The 21,476-nt window shown below is 40.1% G+C and overlaps 2 protein-coding genes across 5 annotated transcripts in view; one reads left to right on the top strand and one right to left on the bottom strand.

Annotated features, from left to right (window-relative positions):
• ppp1r9a (protein phosphatase 1, regulatory subunit 9A) overlaps nucleotides 1-7,980 on the bottom strand; it is a 58,209-nt gene extending 50,229 nt beyond the window's left edge. Inside the window, exon 1 of the mRNA XM_061742681.1 lies at nucleotides 7,674-7,980. The gene's annotated coding sequence lies outside the window, so the exon portion shown is untranslated. The remainder of the gene's footprint in view (nucleotides 1-7,673) is intronic.
• Nucleotides 4,740-21,412, top strand: sgce (sarcoglycan, epsilon). Of its 4 annotated transcripts, XM_061742688.1 has the most exons (13): nucleotides 4,742-4,923; nucleotides 7,276-7,383; nucleotides 11,199-11,321; nucleotides 14,056-14,213; nucleotides 14,691-14,763; nucleotides 16,021-16,219; nucleotides 17,898-18,060; nucleotides 18,243-18,457; nucleotides 18,908-18,934; nucleotides 19,365-19,553; nucleotides 19,834-19,877; nucleotides 20,869-20,906; nucleotides 21,059-21,412. In XM_061742688.1, the coding sequence occupies exons 1-13, from the start codon at nucleotides 4,887-4,889 to the stop codon at nucleotides 21,107-21,109; spliced, it is 1,425 nt and encodes a 474-aa protein (XP_061598672.1). In that variant the 5' UTR covers nucleotides 4,742-4,886; the 3' UTR covers nucleotides 21,110-21,412. The 4 variants fall into 4 exon arrangements, with proteins under 4 accessions (XP_061598673.1, XP_061598672.1, XP_061598675.1 ...); XM_061742689.1 differs by lacking the exon at nucleotides 18,908-18,934 and having other exon boundaries at nucleotides 4,740-4,923; XM_061742691.1 differs by lacking the exon at nucleotides 7,276-7,383 and having other exon boundaries at nucleotides 4,746-4,923; nucleotides 21,059-21,411.
• The last annotated feature ends 64 nt before the right edge of the window (nucleotides 21,413-21,476 follow it).

The raw sequence follows: 21,476 nt of genomic DNA, 5'->3' as shown, positions 1-21,476 counted from the left end.
CCCAATTAGAAAATACATCTGCAGTGAGACAACCAGGTCACCAGACAACCATAAACAAAAGACATCCAAAAGGTGGCAGCGGAGTGTGAATTGCATCCTTGTTGATCCTCCAATCCGTCAACCGTCTCGGTTGTTTTGAACAGCGGGCCCTAAAACCGACCCCAGTCCCAGTACAATTGGTTTGGTGCATTTTGTGCCAGTGGAAATGTGGGAATTATAATACTACTTCACACACCTCTCCTTGATATGATCACATCCCATTTTGAGTTTAAGTAAATGCTGTATAACAATTTGAGGCAAGTTAGAAACATGGGTGGTATCATGCCTTAAAGGTGCTGTGTGGAGTTGCATTCATCAAATTATGTAATATCTTTGCTTTAAATTATGTTTACTTCCGAGAATGACAATATATACATATGCAACTAGCTTGCGTTTCATTGCGCTGGGCAAAAAGTGTTAAGGGGGAAACATGGGTTGTCCATACAAACACTCTCACACCATTCAGGACAAGTTTACTTAAAATTAAAACGATCTCCTGTAGGTTTTTCACTTTCCCCATTTAGTCAAGGAGCACTATTTTTATGCCTAATATTAGAGGGAATCAGTGTAAAAAAAAAGTTCTTGTTGGTTTGGTCATGCATGAGTCAACAGACACCACCTAAGAACAGGACTGGATTCATGTGATCAGCAGTAGACAAAAAGGAAGCTTTGTCAACATCCCAACGTGTGATTATTTTCCCAAACGGCACTGAGCTATTTAATTGAGTCTGATGTATTATAATAGATGGCGTTGTTGTTTTCACATGTACACCATAGGCATAAATAAAAGGAAATACTGCGCATTGCTCTGAGGGAAACATATAAAGTAAGTGTAATGGATTTGATTGCAGTATTTCTGCTGAATCTTAACTTTCATGTTTCTAATAATAACATTTTGTGGTCATATGATCCACAGTATTATAAAACCATCTCAGTACAAACTACACTCACATAAAGGAGAGGCTTGTACATTAACTCATACAAAAAGATATGCTGTCAAAGCACTTTAACTTGTTAACCTCAAGACTTTTTAAATCCCAAGAATCTTCACTTTTGAGTAAATAACTGCATCTAGGGTTTTAATTCTGTTTGTTGTGCTAAAACTGACCATAGTTACATTTTTCTTTAAAATTTAACAGCTAAGTAGAGCAGATATTTTTTATTTTCCTCATCGAATCAAGACAATTACAGCTGGAACTGTAATCCATGACGGACAAAAATGAATGATTAGAGTTAAAAATCCCAAATGAGCAGCAAATTAAAAACATTTGACCCCAAATTCAGCCTCTTGACGTGACAAAAAGGCAGTGCTTGCCCTTGACTTTATTGCTACAGCGACGTGCCTGCGCACATATAGTGACTGTTGTGATACAGTCAACCACAGGCTAAGTGCGATGTTGCTAAGCAACCTAAAAATGATCTTAAAGGGATAAAAGGGGAGGGTAAGAGCAGAAAACAGACATGCTCTGCAGAGCACAGATCATGGATGCCTGGCATCGTGTCAGTGTAATACAAATATATCAAGAAGACACATGCAGTTAACACTAAAAGAGAAATGTTGTGGCTGATATCAAGAGAGCATGAATGGTGAAGTGAATGCCCCAAAGCCCTTAAGCAGAACTGACTGGGGGGGGGGGGGGGGGGGGGGGGGGGGGTCAAAACATGACCATCTGTCTGCTAGGACTGACTCTGCAGGAGGTCTGGACAGATTGGAGCAGACTTTTCATACAAACTCTGCCCTCTTACAGCTGTGCACAAGGTCGAGCCCTGGTGAGTATATATGTAAGTAAGAGTGTCTCTGTCTTCAGATGTCCTCAATAACACAAAAAAAAGGTAGACAAACGTGAAAAAAAAAAAAAAGTTGACAAAACTGAGGTTCACGAAAAACTGAAACGATGATTTAAGACAGACAGTGAAACTCAACCTCATATTAACTGGTCTGTGAAAACATGCTAAGATAATTATGTACTTATGATACTGTTTAAGATACATATGAGGACACTAGTGACATTAACTGTGCCATGATGGTATCCGTCCTCTGGATGGCAATATCTGAAATTAAGCTGTTTATCACAACAGTTGTGTGGTTAAGTCATAGATTTCAAACTAAAATGTTCAATAAAATAAACAAAACAACTATGAATAGGGAACTTATGTAAAAAAAAATGTATGTTATACGTTATAACGTTTTTTTGCTTGTTGGAGACAAGCCGTTATATATATTTAGACCACCAAGTGTCATAACTCTACAAAAGTAATGAATGTATATCTATTATTATTCGTTAAACGCAAAGGCAAATATGTAACATGAGTACCGAGTAAAAGTAGATGCATATGCTGTACAACTGGCCCTTTGGTACCAACTATAATGCTGATTGACTTCAGGAATATATAAGAGTCATTTGTCTATTGACTGTACAGTGAGCGAAAATAACCAAGTCAAATTCCTTGTCTTGTGTGACCTGACTTGGCCAATAAACCTGATTCTGATTCTGATGTGGCCCCGGGGGGGAAACAGTCTGACACCCAGGAGCAGGCGCAGTCAGATCTTTCCGCTAATTAATAATGCTGTATCTTTTATGTTTTGATCAGTTGTGGCGATTTTGACTTGGAGATATTGAGTTACAATTTGAATTTAGCTGTTATCTAACTTTTTTTATCGTGTTGATTAGTTATGCTCAGGTGTTTCCTTGAAAAGAGATGAGGTAGATATAATCACAGGTTGGGCCAACGGCAGCACATTTAATGTCTGTTAAAGGCTATTGATTATATTCCTTACAGAGACTTGGCCCTTGGGGACCTCTGACATATGGCTAGGTCAGGCAGCACAGCTTAACATATGTAACCGTTTTTGTTTCCTTTTATTTTTTGATCGGTTGTGGTGATTTTGACTTGGAGATATTGAGTTACAATTTGAATTTAGCTGGTATCTAACTTTTTTTAACCCGTTTGTGAACCCTTGTGAATGAAAATATAACAGCCTGTTTGGCACATACTGGTTTTCTTTTTTTGCGCACATGCACACATGAAAATGTAAACCCTGCTCTATTAATCTCTTTCCTGGAACCCCCCCCCCTTGGAAGTCAGGTGATTTTCAAGCACAGGCCGTACAATGCAGAAGTACAGGATTGCTATGGCATGAATGGATGGTGTTAAAGCAGCCATCGCTGGTTGGTTGTTACTGAGATTATTGAAAAGAGGATCAAAATTTGAGAAAATCTGCAGCATTTTCGGCACATTAACAGAGCAGTGAGTGAAAATAACCAAGTCAAATTCCCTGTCTCGTGTGACCTGATTTGACCAATAAACCTGATTCTGATTCTGGCCTGCCTGTCGGTGTTTGTCTGATGTCACCTGTCATATTGCCTATTAGTTTGTCTAGTTACAATGTTGCTTTTTGTGCATGGCTTTTTATTCTGGGTTTAGTACTTTTGTCTTGTTTGTTTTTGGCCTGTTAGTGTGTTATTGTGTCTTGTGTTATTAATGCTGATGTTACTGTTGCTGCTTCATGTTGTTTCTGTTTTCGTTTGTAGCAATTGTCTGTTGAGCTTATGTTAACCTGTTGGTGTATGTATTTTAGCTTAGTCTCTTACTTTTTAATCTTTATTCTGATGTAGCCTTCTTATTCGGAAATGTTTTATTGATATTATCTTAATTTTTCTTTTAGGTTGACTATTTTACACCAGTCCAGGGACAGCAGATGCAAAATAGCCTTTTTGGCTAATTCTGGCATATTTTACATTTGTTTAAATGCATTATTAATGTGCATTGTCCCTGATATCCAGGGGTGGAAAGTAACAAATTACATTTACTCACGTTACTGTAATTGAGTACTTTTTTTGAGTAATTTGTATTTTTTTTAAGTAGTTTTTGAAATATGTAATTTTTACTTTTACTGGAGTACATTTTGACCCAAGTATTTTACTTCGCTACATTTGAACCCCCTCACATTACAAGTTTTATGGATTTTATGAGTACAAAATATATGGTGAAAATCTTGTGGGCATTTTATTTTGGTTTATTGTGAATAGCAGGATCCTGTGGGCATTGGGCACTTTATTTTGTGTTTGAATACGTTGATTCTGGTTTTAGTGTTGTCGGTTGCACAATATGACTGAAAATAGTTTGCACTTTACAGTACAGATTGTGACTGTCCTTTTTATCCTGTTCTGCGGAAGTAAAAGGATCATGTTACTGAGCTCAGCTGAGCTTTTACAAGTGTGGATGTGTACTTTAATATGCCTCGAAGTTAATTAAAACAACTTGTGCTGGATTTGATTTGTGACTCATCCTTTTTTTGCATTAAATAACTGAAAGTAACCTTTACTCAAATTACATTTTAAGTGAAGTACTTTTGTACTTTTACTCGAGTAAATTTTTAGATGAGTACTTTTACTTTGAGTAGGATTTAAGCAAAGTAAAGATACTTTTACTCAATTACAATTTTTCAGTACCTTTTCCACCTCTGCTGATATCTAAACCTTTAAATAAATAAATAAAATAAATGTGGCCCCGGGGGGGAAACAGTGTGACACCCAGGAGCAGGCGCAGTCGGATCTTTCCTCTAATTTCCTCTGACCAAAATAAACAGCATCACACAGAAACATTATCCACAGGCGTGGCTGTCTCTTTTCCAGTTCCCATCATGTTTATCCCCTTCCTTCAGGAGACTCTCCTCTTGTTCCATCCAGATGTTGGACCAACCAGAGCCCGCGCTGCGTTCAGGGGCGGGCGGAGGCGGAGGCAGCAACGCTGCAGGATGCTCCATGTCATGGCTGTCAAACCCCGTGACTGCTAGATAAAAAAAAACCCTTTCTCATGCAAGATTTACGACGGTGATTTACACCATGTCCGCTGCAGCTGTCGCGGTCTGGCTCGGAGCGGGTAGGTGTCGATTTAACCCCAAAATCCTGCGTTGTTTTCCCGCAGTCGCGTCCCGTGCAACGTAGGCGCTGGTTAGCTCCCGGCTAGCTCGCTGCTGTCTGTCTGGCTCATTCTTTCCTAAAGAAATGTGCAGGAGACGTGGAAAAAATGGATACGAGCTGACATATGGACCGCTATCCGCGGAGACCGGCCGGACAAAAACACCATTGTTTTCAGCTGTTTTCCACTTTACCTTGTAGGCGTGATGAAGCTGGAATACATGAGCGTTTACGTTTGCAGACTTTATGTTCTTTATATTCACCCAGTATTCATGAAATGTTCACCAGGTGTGTTATATAAAATCCCTAATTAACTCAAAAGAGATGCTCACGGGTTGTTTTATGTAAATACTAGTTCAAAGTTCACATTTCCCACATTATATCCTGCGAAAAACGCATCATTTGTCCACAAGAACTGGAGAATATTTGGCATTTTAACTTGACAAATGCCCCAAATCATACAAAAATCGTTCCTGAATAATGAATGAACCCCATAGTCCTTTGAATCTTACTTAAATACTAGTTCAAAGTTCACATTTCCCACATTATATCCTGCGAAAAACGCATCATTTGTCCACAAAAACTGGAACTGGAGAATATTTGGCATATTAACTTGACAAATGCCCCAAATCATACAGAAATAGTTCCTGAATAATGAATGAACCCCAAAGTCCTTTGAATCTCTAATTTGATCTCTGTTACATTAGTGTGGAGATGTCCTTCATAGCCAGTGAGTGTTTCAAGAGCCAGTTTCTAATATCAGTACCACTCCAGGTGACAAAACTTGCTTATGATTTTTGAAAAGATCCATGTCTATAGATGATATTCTGGTATGATAACCTTCCTGAGTGGCAGCTGTATCGTAGTTATCAGCTCATGAAGTTACCGATCCCCTTCAGAAAACTACATTTTAGATGCTTGTTTATAAACCTAAGCTGGTTCCTTATCTCATTGTGGTGTCCTTTATGTGGTGTATTTGCATGATAAAGACCAGTTTGTGACATTAGTGGCTGTTATAGTTTCATAGGAGCCTAATGATGCTCTTCTAGTTTAAGGCTCACAATGACCTTTAACAATGATATAGTAGGGGTATATTATACATTTCCTGAATCCTTATGGTCCTGTGAGTATTCCAGTTTTTGTATTTTGTGTCTCTGTTGTTCCTAGATGATACAGAGCTAAAAGATAGTATATCTTTTAGGTGAAAATTGTGTAAAAATGTGTGTTGTTTCTAGTTTAAAGAGCTGCAGTGAACTATATGTTGGTCAGAAAGATTCACATCTTAGCTTGAATAAATGCTTAAAATGTCCCCTTTAAAATTATACCAAAGACAATTACTACTTCATGAGCTGATAACTATGATCCAGCTGCCACTCAGGAAGGGTTATCTTACCAAAATATCATCTATAGACATGGATCTTTTCAAAAATCATAAGTAAGTTTTGTCACCTTGAGTGGTACTGACCAGTTAAATTTTGGGCTCTGGCCCATGGACTATAACTCTGGAGACCTGCAAGGACAATGATTGACTCTTGTTTTATCCCTCTTTTTGTGGGCAGGCTGAGCCCAAATGTGGTTTATTCAAGTGCAGGAAAATCAGGTACATTTTGTTGCCCCATACTGCACATCAGGGAGTTGCACGCACTATTATGCATGCGTGACTGGACTGGATGCCACATACATAACACATGAGCATGGATTCGGACAAACAGAAGGAGCGTGACTGCAAATTATGGAAGGAAAAAAAACATTGTTTTTTTTTTTTTTAAGGGGAAAAATAACAGTATTCTGCTGCATGTAAACTAAATATATCATCATAGTATCGGTCTAAAGCCCCGATTAAAATCTTTGGTCACATCAGCATGTGGATCAATATGATCTGCCCCTAAAAGGAAAAGCTGAAAGAACCTTATAGGCATCTTTTGTACAGAAAAAAATGGTTTCATACTTGTCTGACAATAAATACAATTGTTTCCATATAAACCTGATCATTGATGAGACTCCAGTGCATATAGGTAAAAAGTTATTCAAATAGAGCTTATTCGTGTGACTGTGTCCAAAGTTTGCTAACACCAAGTGTTAGTAAACTTGCATATTAATAAAGATTGAAAATATATTTGCTACTTGTTAGTTTTAGTCTATGAAGACCTCTCAGATCACCTGAAATAGAGCACCTGGACATGATGCAAGATAGTCTTAATAGACTTTATTATCTGTATACTTTCAAAAAACTGGTAATAGGGAGGAGTTTTGTTCTAAAAGCTATTGAAAGACATCATTGTTTTATGCATGCTTCTATTCATTGATCCAATAGTTTACATTGTGCATGCCTATGCTGCAACACGGAGCGCTTTACATGAGAGAAATGTCCATACGGAGCCATCCAAAGTCTTGAGGCTGAGAGCAGCCTGGCACAGAGACGGTGAGTGAGTGTGTGAAGTGGTGCACTTCATTTGTTGACCTGCTCTGCTCTCCCCCACTGTCGTAACACAATGACTCAGGTTGCTCCCCCATTAATGCTGGCATTATTGCTGCGTTTTGTCTTGCCGTGCCTCACACTGGACTTCTGCTTTTTAGAAGTAGATGTCACCTTAACTCCTTTTGCTTAACGCAATACTGTCACCCACCCCCCCCCCCAAAAAAAACAAATCTAAAACTTTGGATAACACAGCTTCTCAGTTATAACTTTAGACAAGTCTGTTTCTTTCTTACCTTTTACAGAGTGCTCCAGCACTGAAGTGATAGTTTCGTGCCCACCGCCGTTCTTAGCGGCCGTCTGCTGCAAGTTGTTACGCCACCTACTTTCACTTCCATGTTCAGAATAACAAGGCTCAAACTCGTCTTGGACACACTACCAAAGGCTCTGTCATAAACAGTGGCAATCCTTGTTCCCTGCTTCCCCGTTGAGCACATGCACTCCTCCTGACCCGGAAGACGTGCATATGAAGCTGATTCAACAAAGCCAGGGGACACCCTTTCCTTGTCTGTGCCACAGCTCATTACGAGCCTGAGTTAGCTGAAGCCATTTGGGTGGCTCGTTCCCTCAGTGTTGCCTGCATTGTTTTATGAGGCGTTACTTCAGCCAGTCAAGGTCAGGCCAGATAGGCATAAAATCACGTTAGTCGTATCCACTGTTCCCAAGGTGCGTTAGGGATCTAACAGGTTATGTTGTTGTCCTTTTTGTGAACTTCAAAAACTGCACAATTATGTGCAGTTTAATTGTTATTACTGTATGTGAATCTTAACTGTTGGGGCAGTGCAGCTTGTTAGCAGTATCATCAACCTTTTCTTGTCTCTGTCATTTGGCCAATAGGTTAGTCTGCATTGGACAGTTAAGCATTAACCTTTTAATTGGTGATGTATTGTGTGTAAACTGGGAGCACTTTGAGTCATCATCTCGAGAAAGTCTTACAGAGTCATCCTGCCACAAATAAGCAGATTTGATGCGGCTGGCAGATTCTTAGGATGGCTTAGTCACTGATCTTGTGCTTACTCTGGCTTCTCTGTACCCTGGCGTGACTATAAAGGTGGAGGTGAATCAAGGTGACAAAAAGGGAGGCTTTCTGTGAGTGTGTGATGCTGTTGATTTAAGACAGGGGTGTCCAAAGTCGGTCCTCGAGGGCCGCAGTCCTGCATGTTTTAGTTGTTTCCCTGTAGGGCTGGGTATCGATTCAAATGTCAAGAATCGATTCGATTCCGATTCTTAAGATTCAGAATCGATTATCATGATTCGATTCGATCCGATATTAATTTGGCTTAGTGTTATTTAAAATGTTTTTTGAGCTGTTGCCTGAATTATATGACTGTGAAATAATAATTTCACAATAATTATTGTGAAATAACTAAGAAATAAATAACTCAAACAGGCCTTTCAATATCCATTTAAAGTGCAAAAAAGAAAGAAATTGCAACAGTTCATGCAGTAAACAAATCATTTTAGCTTATCTAATTTATTCTGTCACCACGCACACATATTGCTATGAAGGACCTGGCATTTTTCAGAAGTGTCATGACAAACTGTGTGTCCGACTACTGGGATTAAAGTTCACCTGGCGAAAATGATGGGAAAAATAATCCCAAAAAAATCGATCTTAGATATAAGAATCAATTTTTAGGAATTAATATGAGAATCGATTTAGAATCGGAAAATCGATTTTTTTAAACACAGGCCTATTTCCCTGCATCAACACACCTGATTCTAATTAACGGTCGTCACCACCTTGCCATCAAAGTCTGGATAGTTCTGTTGATGATCAAGCCCCTTGTATCACGGTTTGATAAAAAAAGGGACACATCTAAAACATGCAGGACACCGGCCCTCGAGGACCGACTTTGGACACCCCTGATTTAAGATATTTAAAGCTGATGGGCAGGAACTAATTTCCGATCCTATAGATTTTATTTAATAAAATTAAAATTAAAAAAACAATCATATCAGAAAACCATCTGGGCTCTTGTCGCATCTCTTTACCTGTCAAAAATCCTTACACCACACCCAGCTGGTCCCTGAGCATGGTATTTAACCTTGAAGTGCCTGAAAATGGTCTCTTGCGTGCTGAAAAATTGCAGAGGCCCTGTGGGTCAAATAAAACAATGTTTCCCAACCCTTGTCCTCGAGGCCCACTGTCCTGCATGTTTTAGATGCACACCTGATTCTAATTAATGGTCCTAATTAGCTTGTCATCAAGGTCTGCACAATTCTGTTGATGACACAGCCACTTGTATCACGATGTGCTGAAGCAGGGAAACATCTAAAACATGCAGGACAGTGGGCCTCGAGGAGCAGGCTTGGGAAACACTGAAATAAAAGATCCGAGCATGCACGTACAGGGTGCAGATCAACCTGCTGAAACTAAATGAGGTTTATTTTTGGTCTCTGAATAACCCAGATCCAGATGTCAAGGGTGCCTTTGTTGGAGCTGAAAGGGCTATCATGTTGATTAGTTATGCTCAGGTGTTTCCTTGAAAAGAGATGGGGTAGATATAATCACAGGTTGGGCCAACGGCAGCACATTTAATGTCTGTTAAAGGCTATTGATTATATTCTTTACAGAGACTTGGCCCTTGGGGACCTCTGACATATGGCTAGGTCAGGCAGCACAGCTTAACATATGTAACCGTTTTTGTTTCCTTTTATTTTTTGATCGTTTGTGGCGATTTTGACTTGGAGATATTGAGTTACAATTTGAATTTAGCTGTTATCTAACTTTTTTTAACCCGTTTGTGAACCCTTGTGGATGAAAATATAACAGCCTGTTCGTACTGGTTTTCTTTTTTTGCGGACACACATGAAATGTAAATCCTGCTCTATTAATCTCTTTCCTGGACCCCCCCCCTTGGGAGTCAGGTGCTTTTCAAGCACAGGCCGTACAATGCAGAAGTGCAGGATGAATGGATGTTGTTAAAGCAGCCATCACTGGTTGGTTGTTACTGAGATTATTGAAAAGAGGATCAAAATTTGTGAAAATCTGCAGCATTTTCGGCACATAAACAGGGCATTGTCCTCCAGACTTTTAATGCATCCGTAGTTGTGACATCGGATCAATCTCACTTTGTCTCGTTGATTCCTTGATCTTCGGTCCTCTGGCCTCGTCCCCCTGCTCTACCTCCTCCTGTTCTTTGTATACTCACTCTCCCATGGTGATTAAAATTTGAGTTCCCGCCCACATTGGGAGAGTGAAAAGAATGGAACAGAAAAATGTTGCAGGAAAAAAAGATGCAAGGTTAAAAGTTGGCTAGTGTAAGAGGAGGCAAGATTGAGGGGAATAGGGAAAGAAAAATAAATAAAATGAAGGTGAGCGATAGGTAAATCACCTCCAGCTTTTACATTGTACACTTCTGTTAAGGGTATGCCACTTTTCTATTGATGCCTTTCACTGATAAAGTCTGCATGTTTGTGTTTGAAATGGTGGAGAGGGAGAGTTAAGAGCATAAAAATACCTCAGGACAGTCTGAGTCATTACTGCTGCTTCTCAGTAGTTGCTGCTTCCTCTATTCAAAATGCATTCTTACTGGATGATAATAATCAGTTTTTCCTTTTACCCTGGCCTGTTTGTGCACTTCATACTTGGGTGTAGCTTTGAATGCAGTGGTAAGGCAAGATAGGAGGCAAATCTACCAAGCTTTCTCTTCCAAGTCCAACTGCTGGCAGGTCATTAAATGATAAATGACAGAAACACGGACTATGAAACGTTAAGATTTAAGGAAATAAAGGCCTCTTTCAAATTTGTGTTTCAGTGATCACCATCTTGTCGAGGTCGCATGCGGAGCTAAATGTCTACCCATCTGCCGGGGTGCTTTTTGTCCATGTTCTGGAGAGAGAGCACTTTAAAGGAGAATTCCCTCCTTACCCCAAATCAGGTAAATAAGTAAATTACATAAACACTTTTCTACACTTTGATGCACTGATAAGTAAGATTGATGTATTTGTGGATCTGAATAGCGCAAAATAGTTTTTAGAGGTAGTGATTAACAGTCATGCGCAAAGATTAGTAGATTTAATCCTATGTTTTCTTTTGTGTTAATGTGTTAAAATATAATAAAAATCACCTGATTGTAGTGGGTTGTGGTATTAGGCAAAGAAAACCTTAGACAAACCACAACATATAGTTTTTTATTAAAGGGGACATATTATGGCATTTAATGTATATTTTAAACAGGCCTTTAATGTCTTAAAAACAATCTAAAGCTTGTTTTTTCTACATAAATCAGAAATTCAGCCGTGGGCCATGTCTCTAGTTTTACCGCTTCTAAAGCCTTTTTCTGTGCTTCATTCTAAGGGCGGGGGGGGGCTATGATAATGAGGCTCTGTGCTGATTGGCTCCCTGAATGACGTGTAGGAGGGGAGGAGAATAAACCTCGCTCCGGCCAGAGCAGCCGGCTGCGTCGTACACAAACTGTGTCCCATGCGAGAAGCTTCTGCGACAAAATCAATTCCATTGCATGGATCTTAAAGCCTGATTTATGGTTCTGCGTTAAATCGACGCGTACCTTACGCCGTAGGCTCTGCGTTGTTGTAACGCAGACCATAAATCAGCCTTTAGTTACCTGAAGGGGGAACGGGTCTCCTCGTCTTCACACTAATTCACACAGGACACCACAGTTACTCAGATTCCTCATCATTTCATATGTTACAAGAAATCACAACACTGAATTTTCACAAATGGCAACTTTATTGTTAAAAACATAAGTTGTATATAAATAACATTTATGCACTATTGTTTGCTCAAGGAAGGACCGTGCATTTCTTCTGAAGGTGTCGTTGAACAGCTTCAGGTGCATTGCTTGGAAGATCTGAAATCATAAACAGAAGAAAAATGTATTACGGTACTAATAGAGCCGCCGGCGCCTGGAGCTCCGGGCCCGGGGCTCCTCACCGGTCCGGTCCGGTGTGTGGCCTCCGGAGCTCCGGAGCTAAGCTAAATACTTGTAGACAAAAATAAATAACATAAAAAAATAACGTCACTTACTGTTGAGTCGTGTGCAGTTGCCGGGTCAGTGCTGTGGGAACTGATCCATTTATGAGGGTAAATGTCGATGCAAAACCTCATTTTAACTGTCCCTCGCTGTGGAAACAGTCACCGCTGCTGAACAATGGCTGAAGCTCCAGCCGGCGGAGAGAGTTGCGGGCGTGGTTTCAGCAGCGGAGGAGACCGAGGGCGTGGTTTGCATTTTGGTGACGTAAAGAAAATGCACAAATCTAAGTGGCTCGTAGAAACCACATGACACTGGAAGATTCAGCAAGGCGGGGGTACAGACCTTGCAGAAATTCATGGGATTTCATCTTCCCTCTGCTGGCAGGGTGAGGGGAGACCACTTTATATATGTTAAAACAAGAAAAAACTTGTTTTTCATAATAGGTCCCCTTTAAGCAAAAAACAAATGAACAAAAAGAGTCATGTGGTCAATACTACGTACCCAAGATTCAACAGCTTGTAGATCCACATTTATCAGAAAAAACTTGCAATTGTTGTTTCCTGTATGACTGTATCAGTTTTATGATTCAGGTTTTAGCTCTCTGAAAGTTGTGCCACAGCATTTCATCAGATTGAGGTCTGGATGTTGACGAGGCCATTTCGAAACCTTGATTCTTTTATTTTTCAGCCATTCTGATGTAGATTTGCTGGTTTGGTTCAGATCTTTGTCCTGTTGCATGACTTTGTTTCAACCGCGCTTTAGCTGTTGGGCAGATGCCCTCACATTTACCTTTTATACTTTTATACAGAGGCGTTCATGGTTAAAACAAACTCAAGTCATTGCCCCTCCACCACTGTGCTTTACAGTGGGTATGAGATGTTTCTGCTGAAATTCTGTGTTTGATTTTTGCCAAACGTGACGTGAAGCATTAAATGGAATAGAATTACATTTACTTTATTTATCCCTTGCGGGAAACTCTTTCGCCACAACGCTCCAGTGGACAAATTACAAAGATAAAGATTACATATAACAAGAGTCACAAACTAAAATGACAGTCTGAGATGAAGCTCCTGGGGTTTCTCTTTTTTCCTTTCTTTGTACTTCTCTGGGTGTTGCATGGCCTGGCCTTTGGGTAAATTGTTTGGAAAGTCCAGTCCTGAAAAGACTGGCAGCTGGTCTTGAATGCCTTCCACCTCTGAATAATCTTTCTCATTGCATAATGTTGGATTTGAAATTAATTTATTGCCAATTTCCGATTGATGTGCAGCAACAGTTGCTTGCCTAAGATCTTTCCGCCTTGAACTGGTGTTAACACACACTTAAGTGGTCCAGACTACCAAACTGCCAAAGTGCTTTTATAGAGATGTGGACACCTGCTAGTGGACAATTCATCAAGAGTTGATGATTAAAAGCTCCTGGCAGCAACATACCCTCTTAAATGTAAGTAAGGGTGTACTTAGTATTGCCCACATGATTTTGCTGTTTGGATTCATTTTTGTTCAATAAATAAAAATAAAAAAAATCATGATGTTGGTTGTCTTAGGTTGTGTTTGCAGAAGACCCACTACAATCAGATGATTTTAATTTCTTTTTCACACAGAAACACATTACATATAACTTTTGTGTTGACCCGTAACAAATCACCAGACTACCCCTCATTAGTCGGCTCTGTCTACAGGTGATGCCAGCAATGACCCGATCACCTTCAACACGAACCTGATGGATTTCCCTGACAGGCCCGGATGGTTGCGCTACATCCAGAGGACTCTGTATAGCGACGGCGTACTCTATGGTTCTCCCACTGCAGAGCACGTGGGCAGGCCCACAGTCATAGAGGTAGTGGGTTGAGTCATTTGTGCTCCTTTTATATTGATGAGACGGGAGAGTAATGTGGCTTTTGGGGCTGAAAGTGTTGAATTGAATTGAAGCGTCTGTTTAAAAATAATCTATCAGGTTGAGTTATTTAAATAGAATACATGTAATCTACAGTATGCCATAACGCAAAAGTTACCTATTTAAAAGGATTTCACTAAGCTTAGCTGATTTTGTTTGCTTTAAGAAGTAAAATGGCACCATTTGGGGCTTGGAGTCTTCAGACTGAACTTCCATTACATATTTTATCCTTCTTTTGTCCGCTATAAACCACTGTAGAAATTATTTTCCCAAAAGGCTTAACATGTCAAACACGGTTCACGTACCTCTGTAGCAGGATGCAGAACATATGTTCTGTATGTATCTCAACCTCGTCCATAGAGGTGCTGCAATATAAGCTGCGTTGATCTGGGTTTAAACTTTCACCCTTGTGTGTTGCAGATTACTGCCTATAACCGACGCACGTTTGAGACAGCGCGGCACAACTTGGTCATAAACATCATGGCCACAGAAGGTAAGAGGCACCAGCATGGCGGTTTAGAGCAAATAGAGATTGGACTGTGAGGCTTCCTTGATTAAATCCTGAGGGCACATTCTGTGCTTGGACTGCATAATATGGTTCCTTCAAAGAAAGAGGATGCATTTCACTACTTTTATCTGCAGTAGCGAAACAATCCTTGTCAAAAACTGCACTTAAGCTCAACCTCCCCATCCATGAGACAGATCTGCAGCTTGAACAGAGGGCAGGAACGTCTGTATTTTCTTAAAAATTTTATTAATTCATTTTTTATTTATTTTTTGTTTACTATGGCTGCAGGGTAATTGCGCTGATCATTAAACCCTTTAGTTCCTTGAAAAAAATGTCCCTGAGGCTAAAAGTATTGCAGAGTTCTGGTTTAAAGGCAGCTTACACGAATCAAAGGATAAGAAAACAAGAGCAAGGTTTTGAATATTTGAAAAATCCAGATTTAAGTTTCTTTTGTAAAGCTGGCAAGCAAGAAAGCATTGACTGGAGTGGTTATTGTAATTAGGCCACACCCACTGCCACGAGACCTCTGTCACCAGATGGATTTTAAGCTGTTTTAAATGAATAATGCTTATTATTTTTTGCATGATGGGCCATTAGTATAAAAATGTGTGTTCTATGTAAAAAATGCCTCTTTTTAAAATGTTAAAGCTAATTAATAAATTACATTATGTTAAGAATTTTCAAAGGACTGTACATTAAACAACCTTTAAAACAATAATGAAGTGAATATTCAATAATACCACTCTCTCTATGTACAGCTTTGTTGACAAATCTAACTAAAGCTACATAGATTGGAATCTTCTTGTTAGTTTGAGAAATTGATGGATGTTAAGTCTGGGATTTATCTTGCAGATTTCAAGTGAACCATGATAAATTATAATAATGTGTCTCAAATTGGCATGTTGTTACTTTTGCCAGTATTAAACTAGAGAACATTAGTTGCAGGTTTATGATCAGTCATGGTCCTTGCATTTACAACATGAACAGCAGCTGTTCGCACCATCGATGTCACATCCCTCTCCCTCGTGCTGTGAAGTCCTCTGCCATCTGGCCCCGCCAGAGTTCAGAACATAGCAGGACAGACGCGCCGGAGTCTGCTGGACAGACCTAAATCAGTCTAAATCAGTCAGATGATAATAACGGTGTTCCTAGAGCCGTACTCAATCTTTCCTCAGGTTTATGGATTTTAATGTGCGACCGTTTAGCTTGTCTTCCAAACCTCTTCTTCCTTGTCTTCCACAGAGTTCCCCTTGCCTTACCAAGCAGAGTTTTACATCAAAAACATGAACGTGGAGGAGATGCTGGCCAGCGAGGTTCTGGGAGACTTCCTGGGCGCAGTGAAGAACGTTTGGCAGCCCGAAAGGCTCAATGCTATCAACATCACCTCAGCGCTGGACCGCGGCGGCCGTGTGCCCCTCCCCATCAACAACCTAAAAGAAGGGTTAGGATCTGGACTTATACGAACGCTGCACTAGTCACAACTAATTCAGGCTTTTGAGTAATAATTCAATTCAATTCAATTCATACTTTATTAAAGACACATCTTGAGAAGAGGTCCATAGTACCATTAAAAAAACATTATACATATAAAATACACGATATAAAAGACAACAACCTATGATATAAAAGACAACAACAAAAGACTAAAAAACAACAGTGACACAAAAATAAAACAGTGTCACATGCGCAAGTGTACAGACATGAACGCCAGTGGTTCCACAACGTGGATGTGAACCTGACTGAGCTGAGTGCAGGATTTGTTAAGCAGGTGATGATGCTGTTTATAGAGTTAGATACTCTACATATACATTTGTACATCACCTTCCGTAGCACAGCAGCACAGGTTGGTACTCCTACATTAGCAAACAGATGACTAGCAGACTAGCACTACAGCTCCTTGGGACTAAGAAGCAGCCTCATGCAGTCATTATAAGCCACAGTCAGCCTCTGCATGCTGCTTTTCTTGTACCGACACCACAAGTGGCCAGTGTAAAGGGATGTACAATATGTTTTAAACCAAAAAATCTTAATATCCACTGAGCACATGCTGAATTTGCGCAGTAGCATATTCGCTTGGGCATACATCCTTCGACACTGTCTGTAAATGTCTCTGTCATCAGAGAGATCCTTAGTCATAAAATGACCAAGGTATTTCACCTCGTCACACTCGGTGAGGGCAGAGTCTGCCAGAAAGAAGTCAGGAAAAGCTAGCTTTCTATCTCCCCGGCTACGGACAATCATCACATTAGTCTTCTTTGTGTTATATTTAATGTCGTATTCAGACCCGTACTGAGAACATGTCCTCAGCAGCTGCTGGAGGCCAGCACTATATGGACTGAAAATAACCAGATCATCCGCATACATTAAGTGGTTGACAAGTACATCACCTATCATACAGCCTGTTCCACACTTATTCAGCTGCAGAGAAAGGTCCTCCATATAAAAATTAAACAGGACTGGTGACAAAATCCCTCCCTGCCGAACACCATTAAGCTGCAAACATGAAAAAACAAGGCTCAAAATGAAAATGAAAACAAAGTTAACTTTACCTACAATTTTATTTTATTTCAGTTAGTTTTGCCTTGTTAATTTTAGTTTTTATTTAGTTTTACTTTGGTAAAAATCGCATTTTTTTTTTTAATTTCAGTTAAAGGAGATTATGTTTTCACTTTTTAGTCTTCGTTAAGAATAATACCTCTGCTCTGCTTATGGTAAATATTTGATTAGCTAATGTTGGGATTGAACTCCCTTCAGGAAGCATCTTCGGCGTCTTCTCCTTTCAATTACATGCCTTTTCAAGCAACTCAGCCCACGCTAAGATTTCATTAATTATGGCCTTGGGGCTCATCAGTTCATGTTTAATAAGATGAAAGCTCGTGGTTGTCTGCATTCAGGGGCACCTTTGGCTCATATAGTTTGGGGGGAAAAGCCCACGTGAACTGCCACAAGTTGTGCATCAAAGATTCATACGGATTTATTCATTTATTTCTTTTTTTTATATCAGGCTTTAGTGGAGCAGAAATGGTTTGATTATTACAAACTTCAGCATAAACATATAAAACAAAGCCCTACTTCTCTTGGTTGTTGTTCTCATCGTCATCATCTCGTCCTCTGACTAGTGTTTATGTGATGGTCGGTGCTGACGTCCCGTTCTCGTCGTGCCTGAGGGAGGTGGAAAGCCCGCACAATCAGCTGCGCTGCAGTCAGGAGATGGAACCTGTCATCAGCTGTGACAAGAAATTCAGAGCTCAGTTTAACATCGACTGGTGTAAGATTTCCTTGGTGAGGATGCTTCTCGCACGGATTCACCACAATGACGATAGCACATTTTTTATGCTATGGCAATTCAGTTCGTATCTGCAGTTCCGTTAAATAATGCTTTATTAATCCCAGGAAGGGAAATTATGCTCATTTATGTTACCTCCTGCACTCATACTGAATTATTCCTTACTTATCTCTTGTAGGTTGATATCAACAAAGTAGTTCCGGTATACATTACCCGCCCCGACCCAGGTACGGGGATCCTGCCTGAATTTGGGGAGTACAACCCTCCGTCTGAGTCTCTGAAGAGTCGGGACTACTTTTCGGACTTCGTCGTCACGCTGGCTGTCCCCTCCGCTGTGGCACTAGTTCTCTTCTTCATTCTCGGTTACGCCATGTGCTGCAAACGGGAAGGGGTGTAAGTGTGCTTGGTCTTCTACTTCTGCACTAATATTTGCACCACACACCCTAATCAACATTTGAGAGAGAAAAACAAAGCTGTGGAATGGTTAGAATTAAATGAAGGCAGGAAATGACAGTGAAGGGCCCATTTAGGAGCAGGATAATATGGCAAGAGAGGAAATGCAGCTTGTCATTACCATCCAGTAGTGTAGTCCATTTTGTATTAAGTTCCTCATCAGTATTTGTCGCAGTTTTTTGTTGATGTTGTCATTACATCTTGAGCCACAACATCATTCATTCACATTCTGTCATCATTTACAGGCTGGGAGAGGCGTGCCCCCTTCCCCACGCAGCGTTCCACTCCATCTCCGCTCTGTCTCTGTACAACAGTCCATTCACTTGTGTGTACATGCTGCTTTAACTATCAATATTAGTATTTAATCCATCCATTTTGTTTTGTTTCTAGGGAAAAAAGAAACATGCAAACACCAGAGTAAGTGTTTTACCTCTCCTGTGTTCCCTTTTTTTGTTTTGGGTCTGTTTCTGTTCCTTCCTTCCCTTTTGGTTTGCAGTCTTGTCATTTCTGTCGTCACTAATGGCTGTTCATATCCATTCATCCATACGCTCTTACATGAGTTGACATCTGTTCATCCAGTGGGCTGCTTCAAATGCAATGAGCTGTAGCTGTAGGTGTCAGTGATGAGAAATAAGAGCAACGTGAATCATATTGGTGGATTAACAAATGTCCTGCACCCTAAATAGAACAAAATAAAAGAAACTGGAGCAATAGATGAGGGTGAAGGTCAAATTTATGTCATGCATGCACAAACTGAGCACAGCAGATCTCCTCCCAGGAAGAAATCAATTTCAGCTTTGATGAAAACTTGCGACTGTAGAAATTGATGGTACCTCCTGTCCTGCAGCATCCAGCTGGTTCACCACAGTGCCATCCAGAAGTCCACCAAAGAGCTGCGGAGCATGTCCAAGAACCGGGAGATCTCCTGGCCGCTATCCACCCTGCCCGTCTTCAACCCCGTCAGCGGCGAAGTGGTGCCACCTATTCACCCCGACAACTTCGAGACCACCAGCATGCCCCTGATGCAGACGCAGTCGTGAGTAAATGATCCGCAGAAGAAGCCTTTCACTTGCGTTCAGGCTCATTAGGTGACGAGATGTGAAGCAGGTTGCAAGAGTTGCTACAAGGAAATATAGCTAAAAGCAGTACTCTTATCAGCTAATGTTTATGCATGTTTTACAGCTTGAGCAAAACTACAATTTAAAGATTTCCAGATCTTAAAAAATCCAGTTATTTTAAAAGAACACACTTTGACATGAACATGTGTACATGTCATGTTTGTCCCTTAACCATACTACAATTGTTCATGCTTGCAGGAATCTTCAAAACCAGATAACGATACCACAGCAGAGGCCATCAGGTCAGTGTTTCCTCCACTTGTAGTGTCTTAATTCATTTGCATGTGTAATAACTCAGTTCCATACTCGAATCAATGCTAAAAAGAGTAAAATAAAACAGGCAATGGCACATTATCTGTACTGCTGCACGTTTCTTCTTTACATCATAGGCTTTACTTGCTTCCTTTTAATATGCTTCAGCAAAGCATGTTTCAGTTCATTATGGGTAAAATTACTAACAGTTTACTTTGCTCATTACATTTCACTTCTTCAGATTCAACATTAACATTAATAATGTGAAGGCATATTAAAAATCTCACAATCTGTCCCATCTACATTACTCTGAACAACAGGGTAGGGTCATGAAATAAATAAAAACCTCATCGTCTTTTCCTAAGCATGTTTCCTCAACTTCATTTGCGTACACCAAGAGATGTAGATGGTTGGAAAAATTTGCAAGGCAATAACGATGCAACCTCACCCCACATGTTCAAAGCGTTGACAGAGTAAGTAGTTTCTCTAAAATCTCTCATCGTAATTCAGAGAGGGAATATTTAAAAAAAAAATCCTCTATTAATCTCGGTAATGTAAAATTTAAAGAAGCTGCCACAGAGGTGAACGATTTTGCTCACTGATGCAGCATCCACTCCCCCTCCTGTCATCATATTTGCTCACATGAATCACAGGAACTATGCCTGGATGATGATTATCAAGCACTGCTTTGACTGCACATGTGGGGAGAAGTTTTCTGTTCCTTTTAATTTTGTGTTTTCTGTGCTGAAAATAATGATAAATTAACCATCGAAGCTCATGTCCTTGGCCTTTTAGAGCGTTTGTCCAGCCGTTGTCATGGCTACCACGTTGTTCCAGGTCATTTAACTCTGCTTGCAACCTTCGTAGTTATGAAAAGAGACGATCAATTGAGACGCTGATGCATGAGCGCCCTCCTGTGAGCTTGCCGATCAGCTGCATGATGGACTAACTGAGCACTCTCTCTGTTCACTGCTAACAAAGGAGAGAACTATGTCATGTCAACATTTCGAAGGCTGGAGGTAGGTGCTGCTCTCTCCCAGTTCATGTCCAGTTAATTCATGTTTCAGCTCTTTGTGGTCCCTGAGGCTACTTTAGACTTTTTCCTCTGCTAAACAGTGGTTGAAGAAGTATTAGTCATTAGCATTGATTCACTTGTCTTCATTTATTCTAGGTAAATGGTATTCCTGAGGAAAGAAAGGTGGCAGAAGCACTGAATTTATGACCCCAATCACCTGTGGGAGAGCTGCCTTTCCACATTTGTCCGTGTTTTCTAACATTTGTGCCAAAATGCATGTCTCACAAGTTGGGTTTTATCGTCTGTATGCACGTACACCTTAATTAGTGAGAGTGTGATGAAGAACAGAGGAGCTTAATCGATTTTTAAGGAAGATTTTTTGAAATATTTGTGTATTTGTTAAATATGCCTAATATGTCTATATCTCTACTTGCTTTGCACAATGGACTTCTTCAAAGGGGAGTTTCAGTTGTCATGTGTTCAAGTGTCACATAACAATAAATTCTTTCAAAAAAAATGAATTTTCCTGCCTTTGCCTGAATTATATTGATATACATATCTTATTTCTAGTGTT

The sequence above is a fragment of the Cololabis saira genome, chromosome 15 (genome assembly GCF_033807715.1).
Source record: "Cololabis saira isolate AMF1-May2022 chromosome 15, fColSai1.1, whole genome shotgun sequence".
In the NCBI taxonomy this organism is placed as follows: domain Eukaryota; kingdom Metazoa; phylum Chordata; class Actinopteri; order Beloniformes; family Belonidae; genus Cololabis; species Cololabis saira.
The sequence above is the reverse complement of the archived record's forward strand: the minus strand, read 5'-3'. Positions and strand labels throughout refer to the sequence as shown.